The following is a 24,875-nucleotide window of genomic DNA, read 5'->3' as shown; positions in this document are numbered from 1 at the left end:
CATCCTTTTTCATATGATAAGTGGTGAAAATATGTGTTTTTTGTTTGTTCGTATTGGATAAGAATAATAGTAATAGTAATAGTAATAATGTGACATGAGTTATTATGTGTTGAGGGGAAGAGAAGAGAAATGGTAAAAAAGGATGGGAAAGGAAAGAGATTGATATTGTGGACAGATAAGTGTGGTGCCCATTTTCTTTGTCTGCTTTTGTGAAATGATGAGACTAGAGCCCCTTGTTTCAACAAGCTTTAGCTTGCGTTTTCTACCATTTTCTGCCTATTTGCCATGTCACGTTACTTGGACTAAGACAACATATATAATAGAATTCATCTTTAACACCCAAAAAGAATTACTTAGATAGAAAGAAAGAAAAAAAAAAGATACAGAACACACTTGCAAGATCATAGTGTAATTGTCAATTTTATGAATAGGATTAGTTCATGTCAATTTTACTATATAGTCTCTAGTATTGTTGCAACTTGAGAGTAGAACTTAGAAGCTATCCATCAATAGCACTTAATGCACATTCCTTCTATCTATAGTTTTATACTCTCTATTCTATTATATCTATTTGAATCTTGTTAGAAATCTATGAGAAAATAATTATAAAATAAATATTAACGTTTTCAATGATGCCAACTACTATTACAAATTAAGTTGTTTCTGTCATAAAAACATTCAATAAAATTTTGGTTGGAAGTTTCAAGTCATTAGATGATGACATGGTGACATGGTATGCAGAGAACACAACATTGATAATTGGAAATTTGGACATTAAACTACAAAATAATATGTAGCGTCTTTGAATTAAATTTTAACTAAATAAAAGGGCTTTGATATATCTACTTTGAGATAAGATTCTATTTTGACAATTGACGCTCATGTCTCAACCAATAATGTTCATGTTACTTTTTCAAATCTTTTAATTTAAGAAACCTTAAAACGAAATTTGGCGGAATCTGTAACTCAGATAAACATGAGATGATCAACTTCTAGAAGAAAATAAAACACGATATTCTTCATAAAATAACAAACCAAAGGATATGTAACATCTTAGTAATAATAAAAAAGAAATAAATGGCATATTATTATTATTATTTCTAAAGTTCTGAGATGATTATGTTGTTTCTAGTTTGACAATGGCGTTATAACCCACAATCCATGCAGTTTTTTTCTTTTTGCATATAATATTATAATACAATTTCCGGGGCATGAAATTAACAAGTCCAAAAAAGTCAAAGATTAGAAAACTCTAAGAGTTCCAAATCTTGTCTGGGAAAGAGGAGAGGATAATGTTAGGCATCTTCATGTTTTTCTTTCTTCTTTTCATTTCTGCAAATTGTACACTTTTCCTCTGTGTATCAATTTCCGGAGAGCTTCTTTGGCTTCTTCTAAGGTTTCTACACTTTGTCCTTCATCAAATGATATCCTTTGAATGTTGAACTGAATAGAATGAGATTGAAATATTAGAGAGCAGCAGCTACAAATACTAATGGTAAAGAATTGTAAAGGAAAAAGCGAAAACAATCAAATCTCGGTTTCTTGTTTTCACTAATTTCTTTGTAAAGTTCTAAAAACAGAAAACACAAAATGAATATGGAAACCAAATAGGGCCTTAGAAAACTAATCCAACCGTTGTGTCGAAGAAGCTTACCTGGGCACCTTGACGGACCCTTATATCAGTCCCTTTGCTGTCTATAGATATGAGTGCGGCATCATCTACCTCGGTCTCATCATTGGATAGAAGCTTCTTTAGGGGCTTTGAGAAGATGGCATTGAGTTCCTATTGTTTCAAAAACCAAACCAAATCAACCAATGAGAAGATGTAACGGTTAACTATATGTGTATATTTGTCTAACAGTTTAAAATTTTTGGAAATGATGATTCACGACAAGATATCAATGTCTGGTAAAGTTGTTATAGTGGGGCAAAATAGACAAACTATTTTGAAGAACATTAAAAATGTTTTCAAAATGAGATTTTATATATCCTTTTATTCCATGAGTAAGGTTTCAGAAAAGTTTACCTTTAGATTCTGTTCACCACCATCAACTGCGATCTTATCAGGTTGAAGGGTCTCATATTCCTTTACATCCACCCAAGCAACAGTACCAAAGCCTCCAATGAAATATATGTCACTGCCATTGACGAGGAACCAATTATTCCCAATTCCACATTTATGTTATTGTATGCAAGTGCTATATATATATTGTGGAAGCTTTCAAAGGTAACAACAAAAAGACATCTTTCACCAGACATCCAAAATAAGAATGATTTATAATTCAACCCAAAAACACAAACAAAACAAAAAACTCTTGTCAAAATATATAAAAGCAAAGTCAGGTAGAATGCCCCGAAAAATATATGCGCGGAGATTTTGTTCGATAACACTCGGCAATGGCTGCAACTGTATCAATTTGATAAAGAACTATAATCAGATAGCAGCAAACCTTATACTCTGCATCCTAAAATAGTAGAAGTTGCCCCATTGTTGAGAAGGCCCCTGTTGATGTTTCGCAATGTACTGCTTATGAGCCCATTCCTATTGGTGCAAAGAAAGACCATGAGCAAATAATCCTCAAATTGCAGTTAGCTATAACCATATTTGCTAGTACAATTTTTTCTTTTGCCTTTTCATTAAAAATGTTCACATTTTCTTCTCTATGTCATTCTGATTCAACAGAATTTTACATTTGGCTGTTGAGGGCCTAACACACTCCTCCTCTTTTCTCCGGGCTTGGACCCAGTTATGTAAAAATCTGCAATAAGCTCAACAATTTCTTCTCCACAAAATCAAATTAATCAGTAAATAACCTGTTGATCTTCTGGAAGTGGATAAATATCCCCAAAGATGGTCACCCTTGCATTGGACAAGCCACTCCATCCAGGTATCTATAAAATTAAGAGTCAATAAAACTCATAGATCGAGACATATTAAATTGCAAACAGGAATCAGAAATATAAGATGCTCTTGGGAAATATTAAATTGCAAACCTGAACTACAAGCGTGCATCTTGGGTCAGCTAACAAATTCCTTGTGTGAATTGCAAGAGGTGAAAAAGAAAATATTGGGTCTGCAAAACCAGAATATAAAGCACGTTATATAGATAAACATTATGAACAAACAAGTAAACCATAATAGTCCAAATATTCATTCTGATATATACCTACAAGATATGGCAAAGATAACCACAAGACAAACTTCAGAAATGAAACATTCTATTTAGCTTATGCAAAGGAGAAATCTTTAATAACGGAAAGAATCTTGAGTTAGACTATGAATCTTTAATTTATTTCATCATATTTTAAACATGCTTATGAAGTACTACAAACAACCATCAACTAGATTGGAGTCTTATGCATTTCATGCTCCAACTAAAGCAGGAACATTGAACTCACTCACCACAAGGCCTAAGCTACTCCCAATCTTCTCCAAGAGAGGATAAAAAATATATTGGAACCATTTATATCACATGCCCAGTTTACAATTATTTAACTTTCTTAACAAACATGTTCCCTTGCAGTAGAACTCCAAACCTTAATCCACTATCAACCTTATTTGTACCGTCATGAACAACCAAGCATTGTAATCGACATGCGAAAAAATATTCATGAGTGAGTGTCAAATAACTAATGTAGAAAACTGTTGACTTACGGCCCATCGAATCTGGTGCAAAGTCAACCAAGGAACCAAATGGATATCCTTCTCGTCGGTGGTGCATTCGTGACATTACAGTGCACAAATGAGCAAATCTGGCCTTAAATGACAGAAGGAAAAGGTAATTGAAAAGTATAAAGAGAAACTGTGAATAAAACTGATTCTAAAATTCAGCTCTAAGAATATACAACAATAAAATCTAGCATATAAGCTACCCCAGCAACATTAGTACCTCCTTACCTGCTCCATCAAATTGCGTACTGCTAAGGCCGGTCTAGGTAAACCATGAGCTGAGGTTGCACTCTGCACACCACCAGAAATTGGTGTCCTGAAAAGTCCGGCCCTGGAACCCCCACCAGATCCTGGAGTCATAGTTGTCCATTGCATGTCTGAATGTAATGGCTCATCCTTATCTTTGTCGATACTATAGGAATTGCTTAAATTTTCCTTCAGAACAAAAGGCCACCCAACTGAGTATAATGTCGATGATAAAACACTATTCATTCAACTTCACATGAACAGTGAAGTAGAATAAAACACATTCACACACAATAACACATCACAACCTAACAAGACTTGAATGTAGGAATACATACAATTCAGCAAAACCACCCTTAAAATTGATAAGCTTAGCATTACATTGATTCACCGACACACAGTCATATTTGGATGCACGACGCACGACGTAACAATTCAAACTCAACACACTAACACCAACATATAAGCAAATACATGAGATCATACATCAGCCAGAGCAATGGTAACACTATGCATTACTTCATTTACTTGATGAATGTGCAGGGCAATTTTGAGCAGCAGTATGAGCCAAAAATTCAGACAAAGCACCAGTTTCGCGAAACCAATAATGTTTGAATTTTTCAAACAACACGATTGGGAAATCAACCTATGTGGTGCTTTACTCCAAATCTTCGGACACAAAAGACAAAATTTTGAATTAGGAAATCGACAATAAACCATAGAACAAAAAGACTGGCCTAATTTTCTTATGACATGATTAGTGTTAACCACTGAGAAACTATCTAGTATTTGAGTATGCATTATGCAACACCAGAAAACTATATAGAATAGCTTTGCACATTGAAAAAAATCATAACATTGAATGTTAGAATATGAGAAAAGATTACCTGAGGGTCAGAAAACGGCACCGTTTCGTTTGAAAGAAAGCCAATGTTGTTGTTGTTGTTTAGTGCTTCTTCTTCATTGGGTTCGGTGGGAAGATCACTGGGGAGAGCACAGAGACGAAGAAGCTGAAACTGTGAGTGATTGGCGAATTTGATTTTGAGGAATTGAGGTGGTGGATTGGTTATTGAACAAGAATGAGTGCGGGGAAGTGAATAAGAGTGTGGAGATAAGTTGAGCTTCGTTTGGGTTTTGGGGATGAAACCGCAGCTCCACAATAGTGCTTCCATGGAACTGAAAAACCCGAAAAAATCTAAACTGAACTGAAATGAACCACGATTCTTATCAAAAAGAGTTCAACTTTACCTTTTGGATTGGCAGAAGATACAAAAAGAGGTTTTTGAAGGGTTTAATGAGTGTTCATTAGAACGATGTGAAGAGCTAAAAAAAAGGGTTTTTGAGTGCAGAGAAGAATGGATTAGAATGATGGAATATAGAATACAGAATCAAATGTTGCAGAGAGAGAGAGAGAGAAAGAGAGAGGAATGAGAATTGGGATGGTGGAGACTGCTTTGTTCCGCCGTGGCCCCTGGATGAGGATGAAGAATCAGATTCCATTCAATTTCAATTAATTGATTAATTAATTAATTATTAATTATTATTTATTAAGCTTAAAATAAGAAACAAATCAAAGAGAAGAAAAAAGGGATCACAATATATAGATCATTTTTTATTTTATCATTTTTTGTGTGTTATGTTTATCTCTATTTCCCTCTTTTGATTCATCGTGGTTTTGAATTTTAATTATTTTAAAGTATTTATTTTCTTCTTAAGAATATAAAAATTTTTAATTTTTAATTTTTGTTATCATAAGTAAATAATTAAGATATAATAGCGAGTCAAATTTAATAACTAAAGAAAAAATCTGTAGGAATTAAAACTAAATCAAATCAAAATAATATATATTTATAGACACTAATTAAAAGTAATTTTTAAGATTGACAAAGATATATACAATATGTTTTAAATGGATAGGAATAAAATATTGTGTCTAGAAACCTGAAAAAATATAAATGAATCCTATAATTTTTTTCCCTTTTAGTTGGTACATGAATCTTATGAACTAAATTCCTAATTTGAAAATATTATAGAAAAATTTTTTAGGAAAATAAAATTTGGTAATAAAATATCTATAAGTTTTAAAAGATCTTTATTTGATTTTGAGATTAAATTTATCATCTTAGATTGAAGAAGGGAGAATTATTTTGATGCATCAACCAAACTTCATATAAGCCAACATAGTAATCAAAAATCATATCACAAATGTTAAATGATTAATATTTTTTATATTTATTTTATATTTAAACCAAAATTAATTATTTTTTTTTACTAAAAATACTTAATTTTAATAGTCTTTTGATAGGTCTTTCTATACATAATCAGTAGTATATTAATAATAATTAAATAATTATATTATGTGTACATAAAAAATTAATTATTAATAAATTAATGTCTATAAAAATATATATTTGATATCTTATAAACAAATTTGATTATTCGCTTACTTTTTTTATGAATTATTTAGTAAAAAAATTATGTGAAATAATATATACATTGATGACTAATTTTTATTGAATGAAATTATGGAATATCATTGGCAATGTTATTTCAAAAAAAGTAAAGTATAGGTAGCTAATGAAAATATTAAATAATGTGAACAATGAATATATCAGATGTTTAATTTATTGGGTGTGCGGATGATTATTCTAATACTAAGATTTAGTTGAGTAATTTAGAATGTAGTATATTTTACTTGAATTAGGCTAATTTTAGGGTCCGTTATTCATATTGTTCAAGAAAATCATTAAAAAAATGAAGTTTAGAATGATGTAGAGACCATAAAGTGTTAACATTTTCTTCATGAATCTTCCAAAAGAATAATGCCATCAATATCCATATATTACTCATAATCCTTTATAGTTCTAGTGTTCAAAGGAAAACACCTATTTGCTTTTCATGATTAGAAGACTAACATTCCATCATGAAAAAAAAAATGTGATCATGCAAACAGGTAACTTATAAATATCTTTGTAACCAAAAAAGAAAAAAAAAATAAATCTAGTCCATTCAATGAACAAATTAATGCTTCTTTTTTAATTAAAAGAAGAGTACCCTACCCTGCTTTTGTTATCTTCCAATTCAAGTTTCCAAATGTTAGGTGCAAGTTAACAAGTTTCAACATCTCCAACCTTTTTTTTTTCTCCCTATATCAATCACATTCACACCTTCTACACTGATTTTTCACCTTACTCCTTTTGCTTTAGGATGAATTATTGATCAACTAGTTATCATTATAGATGTCTTTCCCTAATGTACTATATTATCATCTTCAATCTCTATATCCCATAATTCAGATCAAGGACAGCTTTTTTTTATTGCAGCACCATCTTCTGGACAAAGGGTGAGTCTCTAAAGTCACAGGTTCAAATTGTAGATACCCTTTTCACACCATGTTCTGATCCTGCTTTTAGAAGAGATGAACTCTTTGATCACGGCCGAACCGATCTGAATTCAAGCCTTTGAAGATTGAAGTTTGAATCTTTTCTCAAATCCCATTTCAATGAGGAATCCAAAATTTCCATGCAGGGGAATGGATCATAGGCTATTATGCCTTCTAGCCTTTGGTGTTTGTTTGCTCTTGTTTGGAGCAATATTCTCAAGATTGAATCTTCAAATTCCAAATGGATCTTCCTATTCCAAAGCCACAAATAAGTTACAACAATTCAGTAGTCCTAAAAGAGTTGTAAGAAAGGGTGAAGGGTACCCTCCAAGTTTTGCATATTGGATCATTGGCACAAAAGGAGAAAACAAGAAGATTTTGAGGCTTTTGAAGGCTATATACCATCCAAGAAACCAGTATCTTGTTCAGCTTGATGATGAATCCACTGAGTCTGAGAGAATTGATTTGGCTCTCTCAGTTAAATCCCATAGAGTTTTTGAGGCATTTGGGAATGTTGATGTTATTGGGAGTAGTTATGCCATTAATAGGATGGGATCTTCTTCACTTTCTGCTCCTCTTCATGCAGCTGCTATTCTTCTTAGAATGAACCAACATTGGGATTGGTTCATAACCTTGAGCGCTTCGGATTATCCTATAGCGACTCAGGATGGTACGTATTCACTAAGTTTTATTTACAAGTGTTCGATAAAAAAATATATTTTTTTAACAATTTAATGACGCCTAAACAAGTACAGAACATTTATCTTTTGATATACAGAAGACAAAGAATCTACTATGATTCATTATAAACTTGTAATATGCAATTTGCATACTTGTGATGATCTTCTTTTTCACCAACATAGTAATTCTTAACTAGTCATCAATTTTTGGTGCAGATATCCTTCATGCTTTCACATTCATGCCAACATACCTCAATTTCATTCACTACACTAACAGGACACTTCGAAATGAGTATGTCATCACCAAATTAAGATCTAGATTATATTATTTCCTTAATTATGCACAACTTATCACTTAGCTATGATAAAATAATCTAGTGATGTCATCATAATTTGTCTTATGGAAATGTTTGGTAATAAAAAAAATTTAACCAAAATCAGTCCAAATTTGTTTTATTTAACATTCATTAATTACTACAGTAATTAATAAATGCTAAATAAGGTAAATTCCGTCTATTTTTTGTCTCTCTAATATGACTATTTTTCTGACTGTCAAATAGATACACGTTAACATCTTATTCTTTCTTCTTCTTCTTCTTTACCGAATTTAATTTGTGTAATATATTAATTTCAATTTTTTTACTCTCTTAAGTCTCAATCAAATATTCATGATATGATGATGCAGGCAACGAAACATGAATCAAATAGTGGTAGATCCAAGTTTACATTATGAAAAGAGCAGTCCACTGTTCTTTGCTGTTGAGTCCAGAGAAACCCCAGATGCCTTTAACATATTCCTAGGTCAGTCATAATTCTAAGCTTATAAGCATTATTGTTTTTAATCAAATTCTTATTGCAATTAATTTCCTATAACTATGTTGTATGAAAATATTTAATTTGAACTTTATAATTTGAACACTTTTGGTAATCAAGTTTTTTTTTACAGCATAAGTACATTTTAAGTAAAAAAAAAAGTTCTAATTTAAATATTTTGTAATTAAGTCCTTATATGCAAACATTTGTTTAGTACAAAAATTTAGAGTATAAAATTTTTAAACTTTAGTTGGAAAACTCTTGTATAGTATAGAGATTTGATTATAAATATTTTCTTATAAATTGATTATATAAATGTTAAAAATATAGATAAATATCTAATTAAAAATTTAGCGAAACTATAAACACCTAATTAGAATAGTATTACCTTACTTACATTAGTAAATTATGATACAAAATATTTTTAAATAAAAAATAAAAACGTATCTAATAAAATTACATGATATTATTCGATAATAGTAAAGAGACAAAAAAAAAAAAAAACAGTCCTAACTTGTTTTATTTAAAATTCATCAATTATTACTAAAATTAATAAATACTCAATAAGATAAATTCTGACTTTTTTGTTTAAATTTTTTTTGTTACTAAATATTTTCAATATTTTTAGGTTCACCATGGGTGATTCTTACAAGAGCATTTATGGAATATTGCATCCAAGGTTGGGACAACTTACCAAGAAAACTACTAATGTTCTTCAGCAATGTGGCATACCCTCTTGAATCTTACTTCCACACTGTGTTGTGCAACTCACCAGAGTTCCAAAACACAACATTGGACATTAATCTAAGGTACAGTCTTTGGGACACTGATCCAACTGAGTCCCAATTGCTTGATTTGTCACACTATGACACAATGCTGGAAAATGGTGATGCTGCTTTTGCAAGACCATTTGGTGAAGGTGATCTTGTTCTTGATAAAATTGATGATTTGATTCTTAATCGTTCATCTAATGGATTGGTTCAGGGTGAGTGGTGTTCTTCAAGCATAGAAGATGATGAGGCAGATTTAGTGTGTTCAGTATATGGTAACATTGATAGTGTAAAGCCAAGTTCTTATGGCATTAAGCTTAAGACTATGTTAGATGAAATTGTGAATAATGGGGTATTTAGAACTAGATCTTGCCAATTCCACAAAATGGGGTGACAAATTTTATGTTGCAAATTAAAATGTATGATTTTTCCATCACATTATGTTAACTATTGAGATGAATTTTTTCACTATGCTTTTGTAGGCTTTATAGGACTTAGATTAAAACGGAGTTCGAATATGAGTGCAGCATATTAAGAGATATCATATATTGTTATTTAACCAATTTTTTTTTTTTTGCCCAAAATATCCCCAACCCGATAGGTTAACGATTAATCCGTCGCGGATCTGATCTCTATTTAAGGTTCTGCCGCTGCCCGCTGGCCGCATGCACAAGGCGGGGTTCGAACTCCCGACACTTACTTAAGCGAACGAGTGAGCTGACCACTCGACCAACCCAAATTAATTTTAGCTGCTATTGTTATTTGTTAGGTTTTGGACCCAAAAAGTGTAATTTGGGCCGACTAAAATTTTGTTTTTTATTTCTTGGGCTTAGGCCCACTCAATCACCAAAAAAACGACCAATAACAAAAAACATTAGTAGTGACTAATAAAAAGAAATACCAATAAAAGGATATCTGACCTTAAAAAAAGAAAAATGAAGGAATAAAAAACAATATTTTTGTTAATAAATTATAGTTTAAATGGTATAATTTCTCTTTTTACTTGAAAATTTTGGGCTCGAATTTCACCAAGTGTAATTGATCTTAGCTGTTTGTCACGGCCTTGGACACACTCCAACGCTACCGTGCCGGCACTCGGACTTACTCAACCTCTTGAGCTAAGACCAAGTCAGCCTAACCTTCAATACTTAGCAAGAAAGATAAGAACACAAGAGAAAGGAAGCTTTGGTGGAAAGAACACTTTATTACTCAAGTGTTGGTTACAAATGATTCACACACATCCACACTAACTCTTACCTCCTATTTATAGCCATCCACCTCCTCAATGGATGGTTAGGATTAAATCTAATCAATGGTCTAGATTAATCATCTAGAACCTTCTTTATAAATATCTATCCTATCACTACTTTCTAAATACGTCTAGATTGTTCCATACAACTCTTCATACTTTTATATCAATCCACACTCTTCTAGAATATTCTATGATCTTCTAAAGTCTTCTAGAACCTTCTAGGGTATTCCGGGACCTTCTAGAACATTCTAGAATGTTCTGGAACCATCTAGAGTATTCTCAAGTACTCCAGAAAACTATACAAACACTGTTAAATCTAACCTTCTAAAAATTTACCGTGACATTCTCCCCCACCTAATGCGCAGACGTCCTCGTCGCGTTCTGTTCATGATAGCGCTCTAGGTGTTCTTGGAATTGCCACAGATCTTCACGAGCTTCCCAACTAGCTTCAGTTATCAGGAGCCCTTTCCACTTGATCAAATATTGAATACTTGGTGGTACCCCTCTTCGTCTCACAACGCGATTAGCTAAGATCTCTTCGATTTCTTTATCGAAGGATCTAATCACCACAGGCGGAGCACGACTCGAATCACCTCTACTCGGTTCATCTTGGTCTTCGTGATATGGTTTAAGCATACTCACATGGAAGACCGGGTGGATCTTCATAGAGGGAGGAAGTTGTACTTTGTAAGCAACTTCCCCAACACGTCCAATGATTTCAAATGGCCCTTCGTATTTACGAATTAAGCCTTTATGAACCTTGCGAAAGGCTTTGAATTGTTGTGAAAGAAGTTTGATCATTACCTTGTCTCCCACTTGATAGCTTACATGCCTCCTCTTCTTATCTGCCCATTTCTTCATCCTCTTTGCAGCTTTGTCGAGGTAAGAACGAGTGACATCTGCTTGTTCTTCCCACGACTTAATCATATGATAAGATCCAGGGCTCTTCCTTGAGTAAGGAGAAGAAAGAGAGTGAGGTGTAAGCGGTTGTTGTCCAGTCACAATCTCGAACGGACTCTTCCCTGTAGACTCACTCCTTTGCAAATTATATGAGAATTGAGCAATGTCGAGGAGTTTTGTCCAGTCCTTCTGATTAGCACTTACAAAATGCCTCAAGTAACACTCGAGTAAGGCATTCACTCTCTCAGTCTGCCCATCGGTTTGAGGATGGAAGCTTGTTGAAAAATGAAGCTCTGACCCAAGGAGTTTGAACAGCTCTGTCCATAGTCGTCCAGTGAAGCGTGGATCTCGATCACTAATGATGCTCTTAGGCAATCCCCAATATTTCACCACATTCTTGAAGAATAGTCGTGCTGCCTCCTCTGCAGTGCAGTCAGTAGGGGCGGGTATAAAGGTAGCATACTTCGAAAATCGATCCACTACCACGAGAATAGATCCAAACCCCTCAGACTTTGGTAAGGCAGAAATGAAATCTAGAGAGACACTTTCCCACGGTCGCTCTGATAGAGGTAGAGGTTCCAACAACCCACTTGGTGTCTTATTTTCAATCTTATCTTGTTGGCACACAAGACAAGTCTTCACATAGCTTTCTACTTCATCTCTCATTTGAGGCCAATAATAAGAAGATTCAATGAGTGCCAAGGTCCTTCGCTGACCTTGGTGACCGGCCCACTTGGTGTCGTGGCATTCTCTTACCAACTTCCTTCTCAGATTTCCCCACTTAGGAACGTATAATCTTCTCCCTTTTGTATAGAGAATGTCGTTTTCTAACCAAAATCTTTTGGTCTTACCTTCTCTAGCCAATTCCACTAACTTCTTGGCTAGTGGATCGTGATGCAACCCTTCCTTGATGGTATGCACAATATCTCCTTCAGCCATAGAAATGGCCGCCAACTCAGCCTTGCGACTCAGCGCATCAGCTACCACATTAGTCTTGCCTGACTTGTATTCAAATTCAAAATCAAACTCAGCCAAGAAGTCTTGCCACCTAGCTTGTTTGGGGCTTAACTTCTTTTGAGTTTGGAAGTAGCTTGTAGCCACATTGTCTGTCTTGACGATGAAGTGTGAACCAAGCAAGTAGTGACGCCAAGTTCTCAGACAATGCACCACTGCGGTCATCTCCTTCTCTTGGACAGTGTATCGCCTCTCTGTATCATTCAACTTGCGACTCTCAAAGACAATAGGATGTCCTTCTTGCATCAGAACTCCTCCAATAGCATAGTCAGAAGCATCAGTGTGGACTTCAAACACTTTTGAATAGTCGGGTAATGCTAGTACTGGTCCTTTTGTGATAGCAGCCTTCAACTCATCAAAGGCCTTTTGACACTCCTTTGACCATTCCCAAGAGTGATTCTTCTTGAGAAGATCAGTTAATGGTGCAGCCTTGGCGGAGTATCCCTTGATAAACCTCCGATAGTAATTAGCCAACCCAAGGAATGACCTCAATTCAGATACCTTGTTTGGCGGCTCCCACTCTTTGATAGCCTTCACCTTTCCTTGATCCATGCAGAGAGTTCCACCTTTAATGATGTGTCCCAAGAAGTGGACTTCGTCCCTTGCAAAGGAACACTTTTCCTTCTTCACATATAGGTTATTCTCTCGCAAGATCTTGAACACGGTTCGTAAGTGTTCTACATGTTCCTCCAAAGTATTGCTATAAACAACAATGTCATCCAAGTAGACCACTACAAACCGATCAAGGTAAGGTCGAAAGATCTCATTCATCAAGGTACAGAAGGTCGCAGGAGCGTTGGTCAAGCCAAAAGGCATCACCAACCACTCATACGATCCATACCTCGTGACACACGTGGTCTTAGGCTCATCACCATCGGCAATTCTCACTTGGTGATATCCTGACCTCAAATCTAGCTTTGAGAACCACTTGGCTCTACCAAGTTGATCAAACAAATCGGCTATCAAAGGAATGGGGTATTTGTTCTTGATGGTTACCTTGTTAAGTGCTCGATAGTCGATGCATAGCCTCAATGAACCATCATGCTTCTTTTGGAATAAGACTGGTGCGCCATAAGGTGCCTTCGATGGACGGATGAACCCAGCATCTAGCAAATCTTTGAGTTGTTTCTTCAACTCCTCAAGTTCTGGCGGTGCCATTCTATACGGTGTTGAGGCGGGCGGCTTTGCTCCTAACTCCAATTCAATCTTGTGGTCCACCTTCCTCCTAGGTGGTAGTTGTTTTGGCAACTCGGAAGGAATCACATCCTTATTTTCTTCAAGGACTTCTTTGATTTCGAGAGGAACGTCTTCTCTTTCAAGTGTTAACTCCTCTTGTAGTAGAGCCAAATATATAATCTCTCCCTTCTTGAACCCTTTCTTGAGTTGCATAGCGGAGAGTATCTGTGGTCCTCCAACTGTAGAGACTGTAGGGACCATGCATGGAGACCCTTTCTCCATGATGCATACTACGTCGTAGTATGGCATAGGTATTATATTTGCCTTCCTTTGCAAATCTAGCCCGATAACTATTTTAAAATCATCCATGGGTGCTACTGAGAAATCCACAAGGCCCTTCCAAGAACCAAGAGTCATCTCAACCCCTTTTGCTACTCCCTTAAGGGGTTCACCCTTGGTATTCACGGGTTTGAACCAACCATTCTTTTCGGTGATCTTCAACCCAAGCCTCCTTGCTTCATCAGGCGTGATGAAGTTGTGTGTAGCACCAGTGTCGATCATAGCCATAACGGGTTTTTCATTGATAAAGACTTTGACATACATCAAGCCTTTCTTTTCTGCGGTGCTTGCCTCTTTGCCCTTCACAGCATTTATGTGTTGGATGGATCCAACACACTCAGTTACTTGAGTTTGAGCTTCTCGTTCCTCGGCGATAGATGCCAGAGTCCCTAGCTTGGGACAGTCCTTCATTTGGTGTGGCCCCTTGCACACGAAGCATCCTCCTTTGGGCACGAAAGCCTTCTTCTTTTCCTCATACTCTTTCTTTGAAGAGTATTTTCCTTCCTTCTTGATTGAGAAACTCTTCCCCTTGTCTCCCCCACCTTTAGCAGAACTAGGCTTGGAGAAAGACTTGGGTTTAGAGTCTCCCCTATGATACTCAGTGAGTGATTCGGCCACCACGATGGCCTCATCGACATCCTTAACATTCCTTCTTTGTAGTTCTTGCTTTGCCCAAGGTTGGAGTCCATCAATGAAGAAGAACAATGCATCCTCTGATGCTAAGTTGGGGATTTGAAGCGTGAGAGTAGTGAACTCCTTTACGTAGTCACTAATTATACTCTTGTGCTTCAACTCTCTCAACTTCTTCCTTGCTTCATAAACCACATTTTCAGGGAAGAATTGTCTTTTCAACTCCCTTTTGAAATCTTCCCATGTGGTTATGTTGCAAGTGCCCTTTTCCATATCTACGCACTTTCTCCTCCACCACAAAGTAGCATTATCAGAAAGGTAGAGAGCTGCAGTGCGTACCTTTATTGCTTCTTCGACCACCCCTTGGCCTTCGAAGTACCTCTCCATTTGCCATAGGAAGTTCTCCACCTCTCGAGCGTCCCTCACGCCCTTGAACTCCTTTGGCTTAGGAAGATCAATCTTTGTCGTCTCCCTTATAATGGTTGGTCGAGATTTCGCCTCCTCGAACCAAACTCGAACTTCCTCAAATAGCTTCAAGGAATTCTCAAGCTTCTCTTCGATTTGGAGCATGCTTTCTTTGAAAGCATCTAGGTCTCCTTGTCATGTTCTATCCTTTGGAACCGCTCATCCATAGAGGATAGAACATTTTCCAACATAGAAACTCTTTCTTCTAAGAAGTTAGAGTCCTTACCTCTAGGCTCACTTGAAGAACGTACTTTCTTGCCTCCCCATTGAGAAGGAATAGTATCCCTTCCCCTTTGTGACTCAACATGCTCCGTGGTGATATTTGAAGCCATACCCACAAACCACTTGTGCTCCCTCTCGAACCTTGCTCGGATACCAAATTGTCACGGCCTTGGACACACTCCAACGCTACCGTGCCGGCACTCGGACTTACTCAACCTCTTGAGCTAAGACCAAGTCAGCCTAACCCTCAATACTTAGCAAGAAAGCTAAGAACACAAGAGAAAGGAAGCTTTGGTGGAAAGAACACTTTATTACTCAAGTGTTGGTTACAAATGATTCACACACATCCATACTAACTCTTACCTCCTATTTATAGCCATCCACCTCCTCAATGGATGGTTAGGATTAAATCTAATCAATGGTCTAGATTAATCATCTAGAACCTTCTTTATAAATATCTATCCTATCACTACTTTCTAAATACTTCTAGATTGTTCCATACAACTCTTCATACTTTTATATCAATCCACACTCTTCTAGAATATTCTATGATCTTCTAAAGTCTTCTAGAACCTTCTAGGGTATTCCGGGACCTTCTAGAACATTCTAGAATGTTCCGGAACCATCTAGAGTATTTTCAAGTACTCCAGAAAACTATACAAACACTGTTAAATCTAACCTTCTAAAAATTTACCGTGACATATTGCTGTAATGTGTGATAAGTATGTACCCAAAAAAAAAAAAGCGAGATTTTCAAAAGATCAAAATGGTTGGCAAGAAAAAAAGGAAAAAACGAAAAGGCCAAAATGCTTCCAAAACTCGACATGCATTCGTGTTATAATCATATCATGACGATTACAATTGAAGTTGTCAACCTCGACCTCGTATGCTTATAAGATTGTATAATTCAAACAACCTCTTACTATTTATATTATTTGTTTAACCGGTTTTATTAAGTAGACCATAATTTTTGTAAATAATAGATTATAGAATTGATCTAATAAAGTAAAAAAATACTTTACTCCTAAATTACTTCTTAAACCTTAATATTAGAATAAGTCATTGTTTATAATTCTCATTATGTACCTCTATTTTTCTTTGTTTAAATAGCAATCAACATTCATTATTAAACATGTATAGTAGCGTCTACAATTGAAGCTTAAGTCTATTTAAAATATATCATTAGTATTATTATCAGGCATACACGGTTAGATAATTATGTAAAATAAAAAAATATTAAGTGCATACTAAAAATCAATCCTTAAATAAGACATTATGTATTTGTATATATTTATATATATTAATTCACATATTTTTAATTAAATAATTAGCTACAACATAATCAAATTTATCATAGTAGAATAATAATTTTTTTTACAATAGGATAATAAAAAAATTATAAAATTTCAAATATGTATTTCTATTATGGTGACTAATTTTTTATATATAGATAACATTGTTGTTATTTAAAATAATTGACCAAAAAAATTAATTATTTTAACGGTTTTGTTATAGATCCAATAACCTTTTCAGTTAATAAAGTAGAAAATTAGTAAATTAAAGAGGAAAAAAAAAAGAAATTTAAAGAAAACAAAAAATGATGATCGATTTGATAATTGATAAAAAAAAGTTGGTTTCAAACTTTCAATATTGTTTCTCATTCAAAAGAGAAAATAAAAAAAAAATATATATATATATATATACCCTTTAATTCTTACTAAAGATTTTGGACCTTATATAACTCAATGATGTGGTTGCAACTTACATAGGGATATAGATATTAAGTTTATTAAAAATATCTATCTTTATTAATTAAAGTATACAATAACCATGCATCCAGTACAATCGCTTTAAAATAAGTTTGAAAAGTTTATAGCCATGGGTTGATGAATATTTTAAGGAGATTCCAAATTATGGTTAAGAATGAGCCATGACAACTAAACTATTTAAGCTATATGGTTTAAAATTCAAATCCAAATGAAACATGTGGTTTAAACATAATGAATAATAATCCCATTTTGGGACAAGAAGAATCTACGTACTCATCAAAACCCACATATCTCGTTCTCTGTCTCTCTCTCTCTCTTCTTTCAAATAAATAATAGCTTTAAACCGCAACCACAATGGGAGCACTTTTTAGAATCACATTTAGACCTCACATCTACGCCCTCTATTATTTGTGTTACATAATGTTTATGAATAACCAACAATAGTGTCTCATCTTGATATTATTATTATTATATATATAGTTGTGTATTTAATTTAACCTCATATTTTTATTCAGGTTGTTAGTTGTAGTGTATTATTATTTATTACTGGGTAGAAATTAAGTTAGAAGTTGGGACCAAAATCACTGTGGAACCATATACGTGGTTCTTTTGTAGTTGTTGTGGTCTTAAAATGGTTCATTCCAGCCACCTACTATATAGGAAGGTTATGCTACGGTAACGAATTAAATTAATTAATTAGTTCCACCTAATTAAACAAATTAAAAGTAGTTAGTTATCAGCTAAGTTAGACTAAATCTTTATAGTAGTCTTTACAATTTACAATTTTTATTATTTTAATCTTTTAGATTTAGAATTTACTATAATGATTTTCGAGATCTAATTTCATACATCATATTGATTTTTTGATTCTTTTTAACGTTTAGTCAATGAATATAATACTAAATTAGTTTTGACTTATCACACGATACATAGTTAAATAGTTTTTTCATTTTAGTTCTTAAATAAAGCAAAAACAATATAATTTGTAGAATGAAAAGAGAGATATAATAATTTATACATCATATAAATTTTTTTTCTTGTTTTTATTTTTGTTTAAGTGCCTAAACAAAACGACGTTGTTTAGTCATGTGTCAAGCATGTCAGTAAATCAGAATCAATTCAGTACTTAATTCGTTGATTCGATATTAGAAAGGAACTATAGACTAAAATGGTGCTCAAAACTAAATCTTGAAAATTAGTATAGATTATTTTAAATTTAAAAAATTAAAATAATAAAAACTATAAATATGAGAGACCATTTTAGAGATTTAGTCGCTAAATTATAACTAAAAAAAAAAAAACAACTATTGAAAGGTCAATGTGTAGGTTAAAAAACTTCAAATACAATTTAAAAAGGAAGTTAAACTATATATTTAACCAATAACACCGTACCCCAAAGGTACATTCCACCACACTTTTTTATTTGTTATGTTTACTTTCATTGTGAAAACAAGAGATTAGCATCATGATCACAATATCACATCTTACAAAATGCATTACTATTAGTCTATTAACTTAAACAACTAATGTTAGGTTCCACTAAAATTTATCATCCAAATTAGTTATTAATATAAAATACATATTAAAATATAAAATACATATTAATAATAAATTAGATTGTATATATATTTATATAAAAATATATATTAACTAATTTTAATATATAAATAATATTTTTATAATTTAAATTGGATATGTCCATGGTGTTAGAGTTTAAATAGAGAAATATTTTTTTAATCAATATCAGCTTTTTTATTTTAAATTTTATTTAAAATCTATAGTTTAAATATTAAATTCTATATCTTAAATTCTAATCTAAAATCTTAAACCCTCGACAAAAATAAAAATTAAATAAATTATTTGCAATAAAAAATTAACTAATATTAACTATTTAAAAATTAATTTTTTATATTCCTAATTTTAACATAGTTTTGTAAAAAAAAAAATTAAAAAACTAACAAAATTTAATATTTTTAGACATCACTTTAGTTATTAGTCTAATTCCTTTAAACTAACAATATATTTTTAATTTATACTTTTAAACAATACTAACAAACTACTCGCTAAAAAAATAAATTCTACTAACCATTTGACATTCTTGTTTGTAAAATACTCTGCACAAATAATCTGACATAATTCTGAAATGTACCTCAGCAAAAACAAAGATATAAAGTTTGTTTTGTAGAGTTGAGATATTGTTGGTTCCTTGGATATGAAGTAGCACCTACCGATGCCTCATTTTCTTTGTTTGGTTTTTTAAATTGGAATTGAGAGACGTGCAGGCAGAAGCAACATTATCACTGGTTCGCAACGATTGGATTTATTTAAAGCCTGATAAAAATATATGGTTTAAATAGACGACACAGTGATGAATAATAGCATATGATTAGATCCACCACCATGCCTCCAATGATTCTTTTTATCTTTAAACCCCAACATTTCAAATGAAGCAGAATTTCCCAGACATTATGTTGTCCTTATCATTTATTTGAATTATTACCCCACTTTCGCTCAATTTCTTTCATTTCATAAACATGCATCAATAAAACTTGATCAATATGCATGTTACAATTGATACAAATTACGTAAAAAAATATTGTAAAATCATGCATATAATATTATTACATATTAATAATCTATCGAATTAAATACAACTCTAAATATCAATTAAGTATTGATCGAACCCATGAAATTGTGGATCCAATTGTTACACGTTGGGTAAAATAGATTAATCAACCACCATGGCATTGGCAGCAATCCAAACAGCGTATAATTTTTTTTAAATGTTTTTAAAATGGTGAAAACTCATTTGCAGTCCACTTCACATGAAATTGATATCTGTCCACTTCACATGAAATTGATATCTGAGAACTGTTAGATGATTCGACTATTTTAACTAAATTTTCATCTAACGCTCTCAGATATCAACTTCATCAGTATTTTAATAGTTAATTTTAGTTAATATATATTATATATATTTTTTATAATTCAGATAACCCATTAAAGTTACCAATTCGAACCTTCCTATCTTTTGGTAAAAATAAAATCTTAGAAAATAGAAACATTTGAAATTCTTCCGTATACATTTTCTGTTTTCTCTAGACTAAACAAACTACATCAAGAGGATGATTTTTTTTTTTCTTTTGTGCATTGTTTTACATCACCATCACCAATAAACTAAACTAAGGTGCTGAAATGAAATCTATTTCCTTGCTAAGACTAAAATGTTGTTCTCCTTCTTCTCCTAAACAACAACAACAACAATTGAGCTTGAAGAATATATAGAATAGAATATATTCCATAATTCTAAGACTCATCAGAGCCTTCTTGCAAATGGAAGAAGGGAGTAGAAGTGGTTTGTTGTTGTTGGGAGAAGAAGAAGACACGTGAGAGCATGGCATATGCTTGGAGAATGAGCTTAGCTGGCACACCTGAGATCTCTTCCAATCTCCGCAGATTCTCAAACGTCATCCCACAAAATCTCAAACCCAACCAAAACGACGTCGCAGCACCCACCTTATACGGAATACCAACTCCCTTCCATTTTCTCACCCATACTCTCAACGCTCTGCACGCCACGCACGACACGCGTTTCCCCTCGTTTATTCCCAACCCTAATTCCTCGCTCCATTTCGCGAACACTGAATACTCCTTCGCCGACGCCGTTCTCACCTCATCTGAACCAGATCCACCGCCATTACTATTCTTCTTCTTGTTATTCCTCTGCCGCTTTTGCTTCGCCGTTGAAAAATCATCGTCGTCCGTCGTAACCGCCGAACCGGAAGAGGTTACCGTTCTGATTCTCTTTTCCGGCAAGTGTTTTGTTCTGATCTTGTTCCCGGCGCGTGGCTCCGAGCTGGAAACACATGCAGAGGAGGAGGAGGAGGAAGAAGGAGGTGAAGAAGAGAGGGAATTGTCATCTTCCTCCTCCTCCTCCTCGTCGGAGGAATGAATCTCCGTCGGGGAGCAGGATCGGCAGGTGGCGTCGGTGCGGCGAGATGAGGCGCCGGAGATGTGGACTCCGGCGAAGGAATTGCAGTTGAAACAGAGGAGGCGGCGGCGGTGGCGAGCGACGAGGAAGTTGGCATTATGAACGGTGGCGTCGCATTTCCAGCAGAGGAAGGCGGAGTCAGAGGCGCAGTAGAGAGAAGCTTTTTCCTTACAGAGCTCACAAAGCCTCTCCTTCATCTTCGTCAGAGAAATCAAAAAGACAAGAAAGAAAGAAATTGCAGAGAAAGTCGGTGAGAGATGAATGGGTTAACAATGAGAATGAATGAATATGGTGTTTATTATATAAAGGAATGAACTTGTATTAATATCCACATAAGCTCACATATTTTAAATTAAATAACCTTATGTATGTCACACTTTTTTTTTTTGAAGGGTCGTTATTTTTATTTCCATTTGTTTTATTTGTGGCTAGTAATATGTGGTGGTGAGCTAGGCATGGAAATTGAGATGCAAAATTGAACACCATAGAATTGAAATGGAATATGAACACAAATTAAACCACCACTTGGCTTATTCTATTGCTAACTTGCATGCAAATTGCAAAATATCTCTTAATGCTTCTTTTCCACATGTTCGGTCATTATTATATAATTCTATTTTAATTATCTAAGCAAAATAATAGACACACATCTCACCCTATTTTAATTATATATTTGTATTAGAAATAATTTTTTAATAATTAATTTTAAGAAATTTTAGATCGACAATAATTACTTTTTTTTATTTAAATTTTATATTCAAATCATCATTAGTCAACTCTCTTTTTCTCTTGACACTAAAAAAAATGTGAACCTCCTAATTTATTTTTTTCTGTATTTATATAAACATAAAACGTGGACACGTGGTTAACGTTAAATTACAAACATGAAAATGAGACACGTATATGAAGTAAGTTTACAATTATCATTTTACTATATTAATATATTTAATTATGCAAAATCCTTGCTACTTGTGAGGCTCATTCTTCCTTATAGCGTAGATGACTAAGATTAAGAAAAAATAATTGGAGAGGTGGATCAAATTTAGGTTGTGTATAAAAAAAATAGGATAAGAAAACGAATTGATTGAAATTATGGTGATGATGTGATATAAGGGGTTGATCTCTCTTACTTAATTCTCACATGCTACTTTCTCTTTCTCGTGCCTTTTGTTCTCATTCTATAAACCTCGTCTCTCTCGAACCTTTTCCTTTTTATTTTTATTTTTTCATTCTCAAAAGGACTAAATTTTTTTTATACAAAAAATATATTAGTGTTTTTTTTATTGAAAATGATATTATTTGATGTAATTATAAATAAATAAATTTTGTAAATAAAAAATTAACATAATATATAAAATATGTATTAGATACGTATCATCATTCTAATAATACACAAAATATATATTATATACGTGTTAATATTTTAATCAATATATATTTTATGTATATCTATAATACAATATTAAATATTAAATATTAATATTTAATTAAAATATTAATTTTATCTCTATATTAAAAAATTTTTTATTCTAAAAATATATTTTGATTATATATTTCTTTTAATACTGTTTTTATTTTCACACCGTCAAATATTATTTCACATGTTCAAACTGCGGTAAATATCGAAATTATCCTTACATTGAAATTTTTTTTCAAGTGTATATTTTTTCTTTCAACGATATATGTGCAAAAAAAAATAATTATTCATATAAAATATAGTTAGAAATATATAAAATAATATATATAATAGTGGATTTTAGTATAATATATTACAATAATTATAATAAATATTTAAATATTATCAAAATTAAAATTATTTTTTTATATTTTCGTAATATTTTTTAACCAATACTTTTTGAATAGTATTATTTAAAAATAAAAAATATTACTTTAATATTAATAATATTTTTTAAAATACTATATTCAATATAATCATCATAATATAATCAACATTTATACTAAAATGACCTACATAAAATATATATCAATATATAATGATAATTTACTAATTTATTTTTAATATACATATAATTTTTTTTATTTCTCTTACTTTATTTATATTTTTTTCCTTAAAATTATTTTATAACTTGCCTCATTTTTTTTATTAATGTTATTTTAATAGTAAAATCTTGATGTGGTTAATGAGATGATAAGATTAATAATGGCATATATGTAAATTTAAAATACAATTTAAACGTTTACATTATTGATGGTAAAAGAGAAATACATAAAATTTCAAAATTGAAGATTTTTATTCTAGAATAATTATAGTAGAATATTAGAAGTGGTTGGTTTTGGTTGAAAGTGGGAAAAATATCTGGTTGAGCTGAATGGATCATAGGGCACTTCTCCACGTGGAACCATTCAATTTCCTCGTCATCATTTCAATCACGTCACCATTCCCATAAATCAAACACATCTTTCTTTCAAAATGAAAATGACTTATGTTGCTGATATTTTTTTACTTATGCACACACATATTACATATATATTCTTAGGATATTTTTTAAGAAAATGTTTTTGACCTCTTTTTATTTATAATATCCTTAAGCCAATAATAGACCATAAGTTATTAAAATATGTGTAATGTGATGTATAGATATTATTTAATAATTTATCCCATATTATCTTTTTATAAAATGATGGTTTTGTCTAGTAGTGTCACAAGTAATCATCATAACTTGATAATTCAATTTACAAAAAGTAAAGGTATAATGATTTTGTTCTGTGAATATTTTTTTTTTAAGCTTGATTTCTCTCTTCTTCTTCATTTTTTGGCATATATGTATATATTCAATAATTTTAGGGGACTTATTAAAAAGATCCTTCACCAAACATTTAAAAAAAGTAATAAACAACAAAAAAGAAAAGGTTCGAATGCCTTTAAAACATATTCTTATATATATGTTAGTATATTCTCCCTCTTTTTCCTTCAATTTTGGTCCATGTACGTACCAAAAAATAAATTTAATTAAAAAATGAAGCCATAGAATACCATTTTTTTATATTTTACTTTTAATATTAAAAGTTGCAATAAGATAGCTTCTTATTATTTTCTTCATTCTAATAATGTAATAAAAGCAGATCGTGTAGACCTTTATTTTTCTTTTAAGTCAGAACATACCTTTCAATTCATGTAGCTGTTACTATATATTATTATATATTCATTACATTTAATATTATTTAATTATTCTAATAGTTATTAAAAATAGAAAATAAAATAAGTAATAGTTAAAATTTTAAAATATAAAAAAAGTTAAATTACTTTTTTTTATTTTTCATGGTATCTCTCAACCCGACAGATTAAGGATTAATTCGTCATGAATCTGAACTGGTCTGCTACTGGTAAATAAATTGCTGCATGCATAAGGTAGGATTCAAATCCCAACTAACACTTGTTTAAATGGACGAATGAGCTGAGATAAATTACTTTAATTTTTTTTTTTGTCTTTTCAAACTTTTTTGAAACATAGCAAAGTTAAATTCATTTATGGTGATGTTGAGGCAAAATAACAAAAATGTCCAAAAACGTAGATAATAAGGTATTGTCCAAAGC

General features: G+C 32.5%; 2 protein-coding genes across 2 annotated transcripts; one reads left to right on the top strand and one right to left on the bottom strand.

Moving 5' to 3' along the window:
* Positions 1 to 1,064: 1,064 nt before the first annotated feature.
* Positions 1,065 to 5,402, bottom strand: LOC130947637 (uncharacterized). The gene is made up of 10 exons (XM_057876346.1): positions 5,165 to 5,402; positions 4,804 to 5,092; positions 3,899 to 4,105; positions 3,656 to 3,758; positions 2,995 to 3,074; positions 2,815 to 2,892; positions 2,451 to 2,542; positions 2,027 to 2,138; positions 1,655 to 1,783; positions 1,065 to 1,443 (listed from the first exon to the last, which is right to left on the bottom strand). The coding sequence occupies exons 2-10, from the start codon at positions 5,086 to 5,088 to the stop codon at positions 1,327 to 1,329; spliced, it is 1,203 nt and encodes a 400-aa protein (XP_057732329.1). The 5' UTR covers positions 5,089 to 5,092; positions 5,165 to 5,402; the 3' UTR covers positions 1,065 to 1,326.
* Positions 5,403 to 7,090: 1,688 nt separating this feature from the next.
* On the top strand, positions 7,091 to 10,029 carry LOC130950938 (beta-glucuronosyltransferase GlcAT14C-like). Its single transcript, XM_057879541.1, has 4 exons — positions 7,091 to 7,968; positions 8,195 to 8,270; positions 8,664 to 8,779; positions 9,420 to 10,029. Exons 1-4 carry the CDS (start codon positions 7,419 to 7,421, stop codon positions 9,953 to 9,955), a joined length of 1,278 nt encoding a protein of 425 aa, XP_057735524.1. The 5' UTR covers positions 7,091 to 7,418; the 3' UTR covers positions 9,956 to 10,029.
* Positions 10,030 to 24,875: the final 14,846 nt, after the last annotated feature.

Source organism: Arachis stenosperma, chromosome 9 (genome assembly GCF_014773155.1).
Source record: "Arachis stenosperma cultivar V10309 chromosome 9, arast.V10309.gnm1.PFL2, whole genome shotgun sequence".
In the NCBI taxonomy this organism is placed as follows: domain Eukaryota; kingdom Viridiplantae; phylum Streptophyta; class Magnoliopsida; order Fabales; family Fabaceae; genus Arachis; species Arachis stenosperma.
The sequence above is the reverse complement of the archived record's forward strand: the minus strand, read 5'-3'. Positions and strand labels throughout refer to the sequence as shown.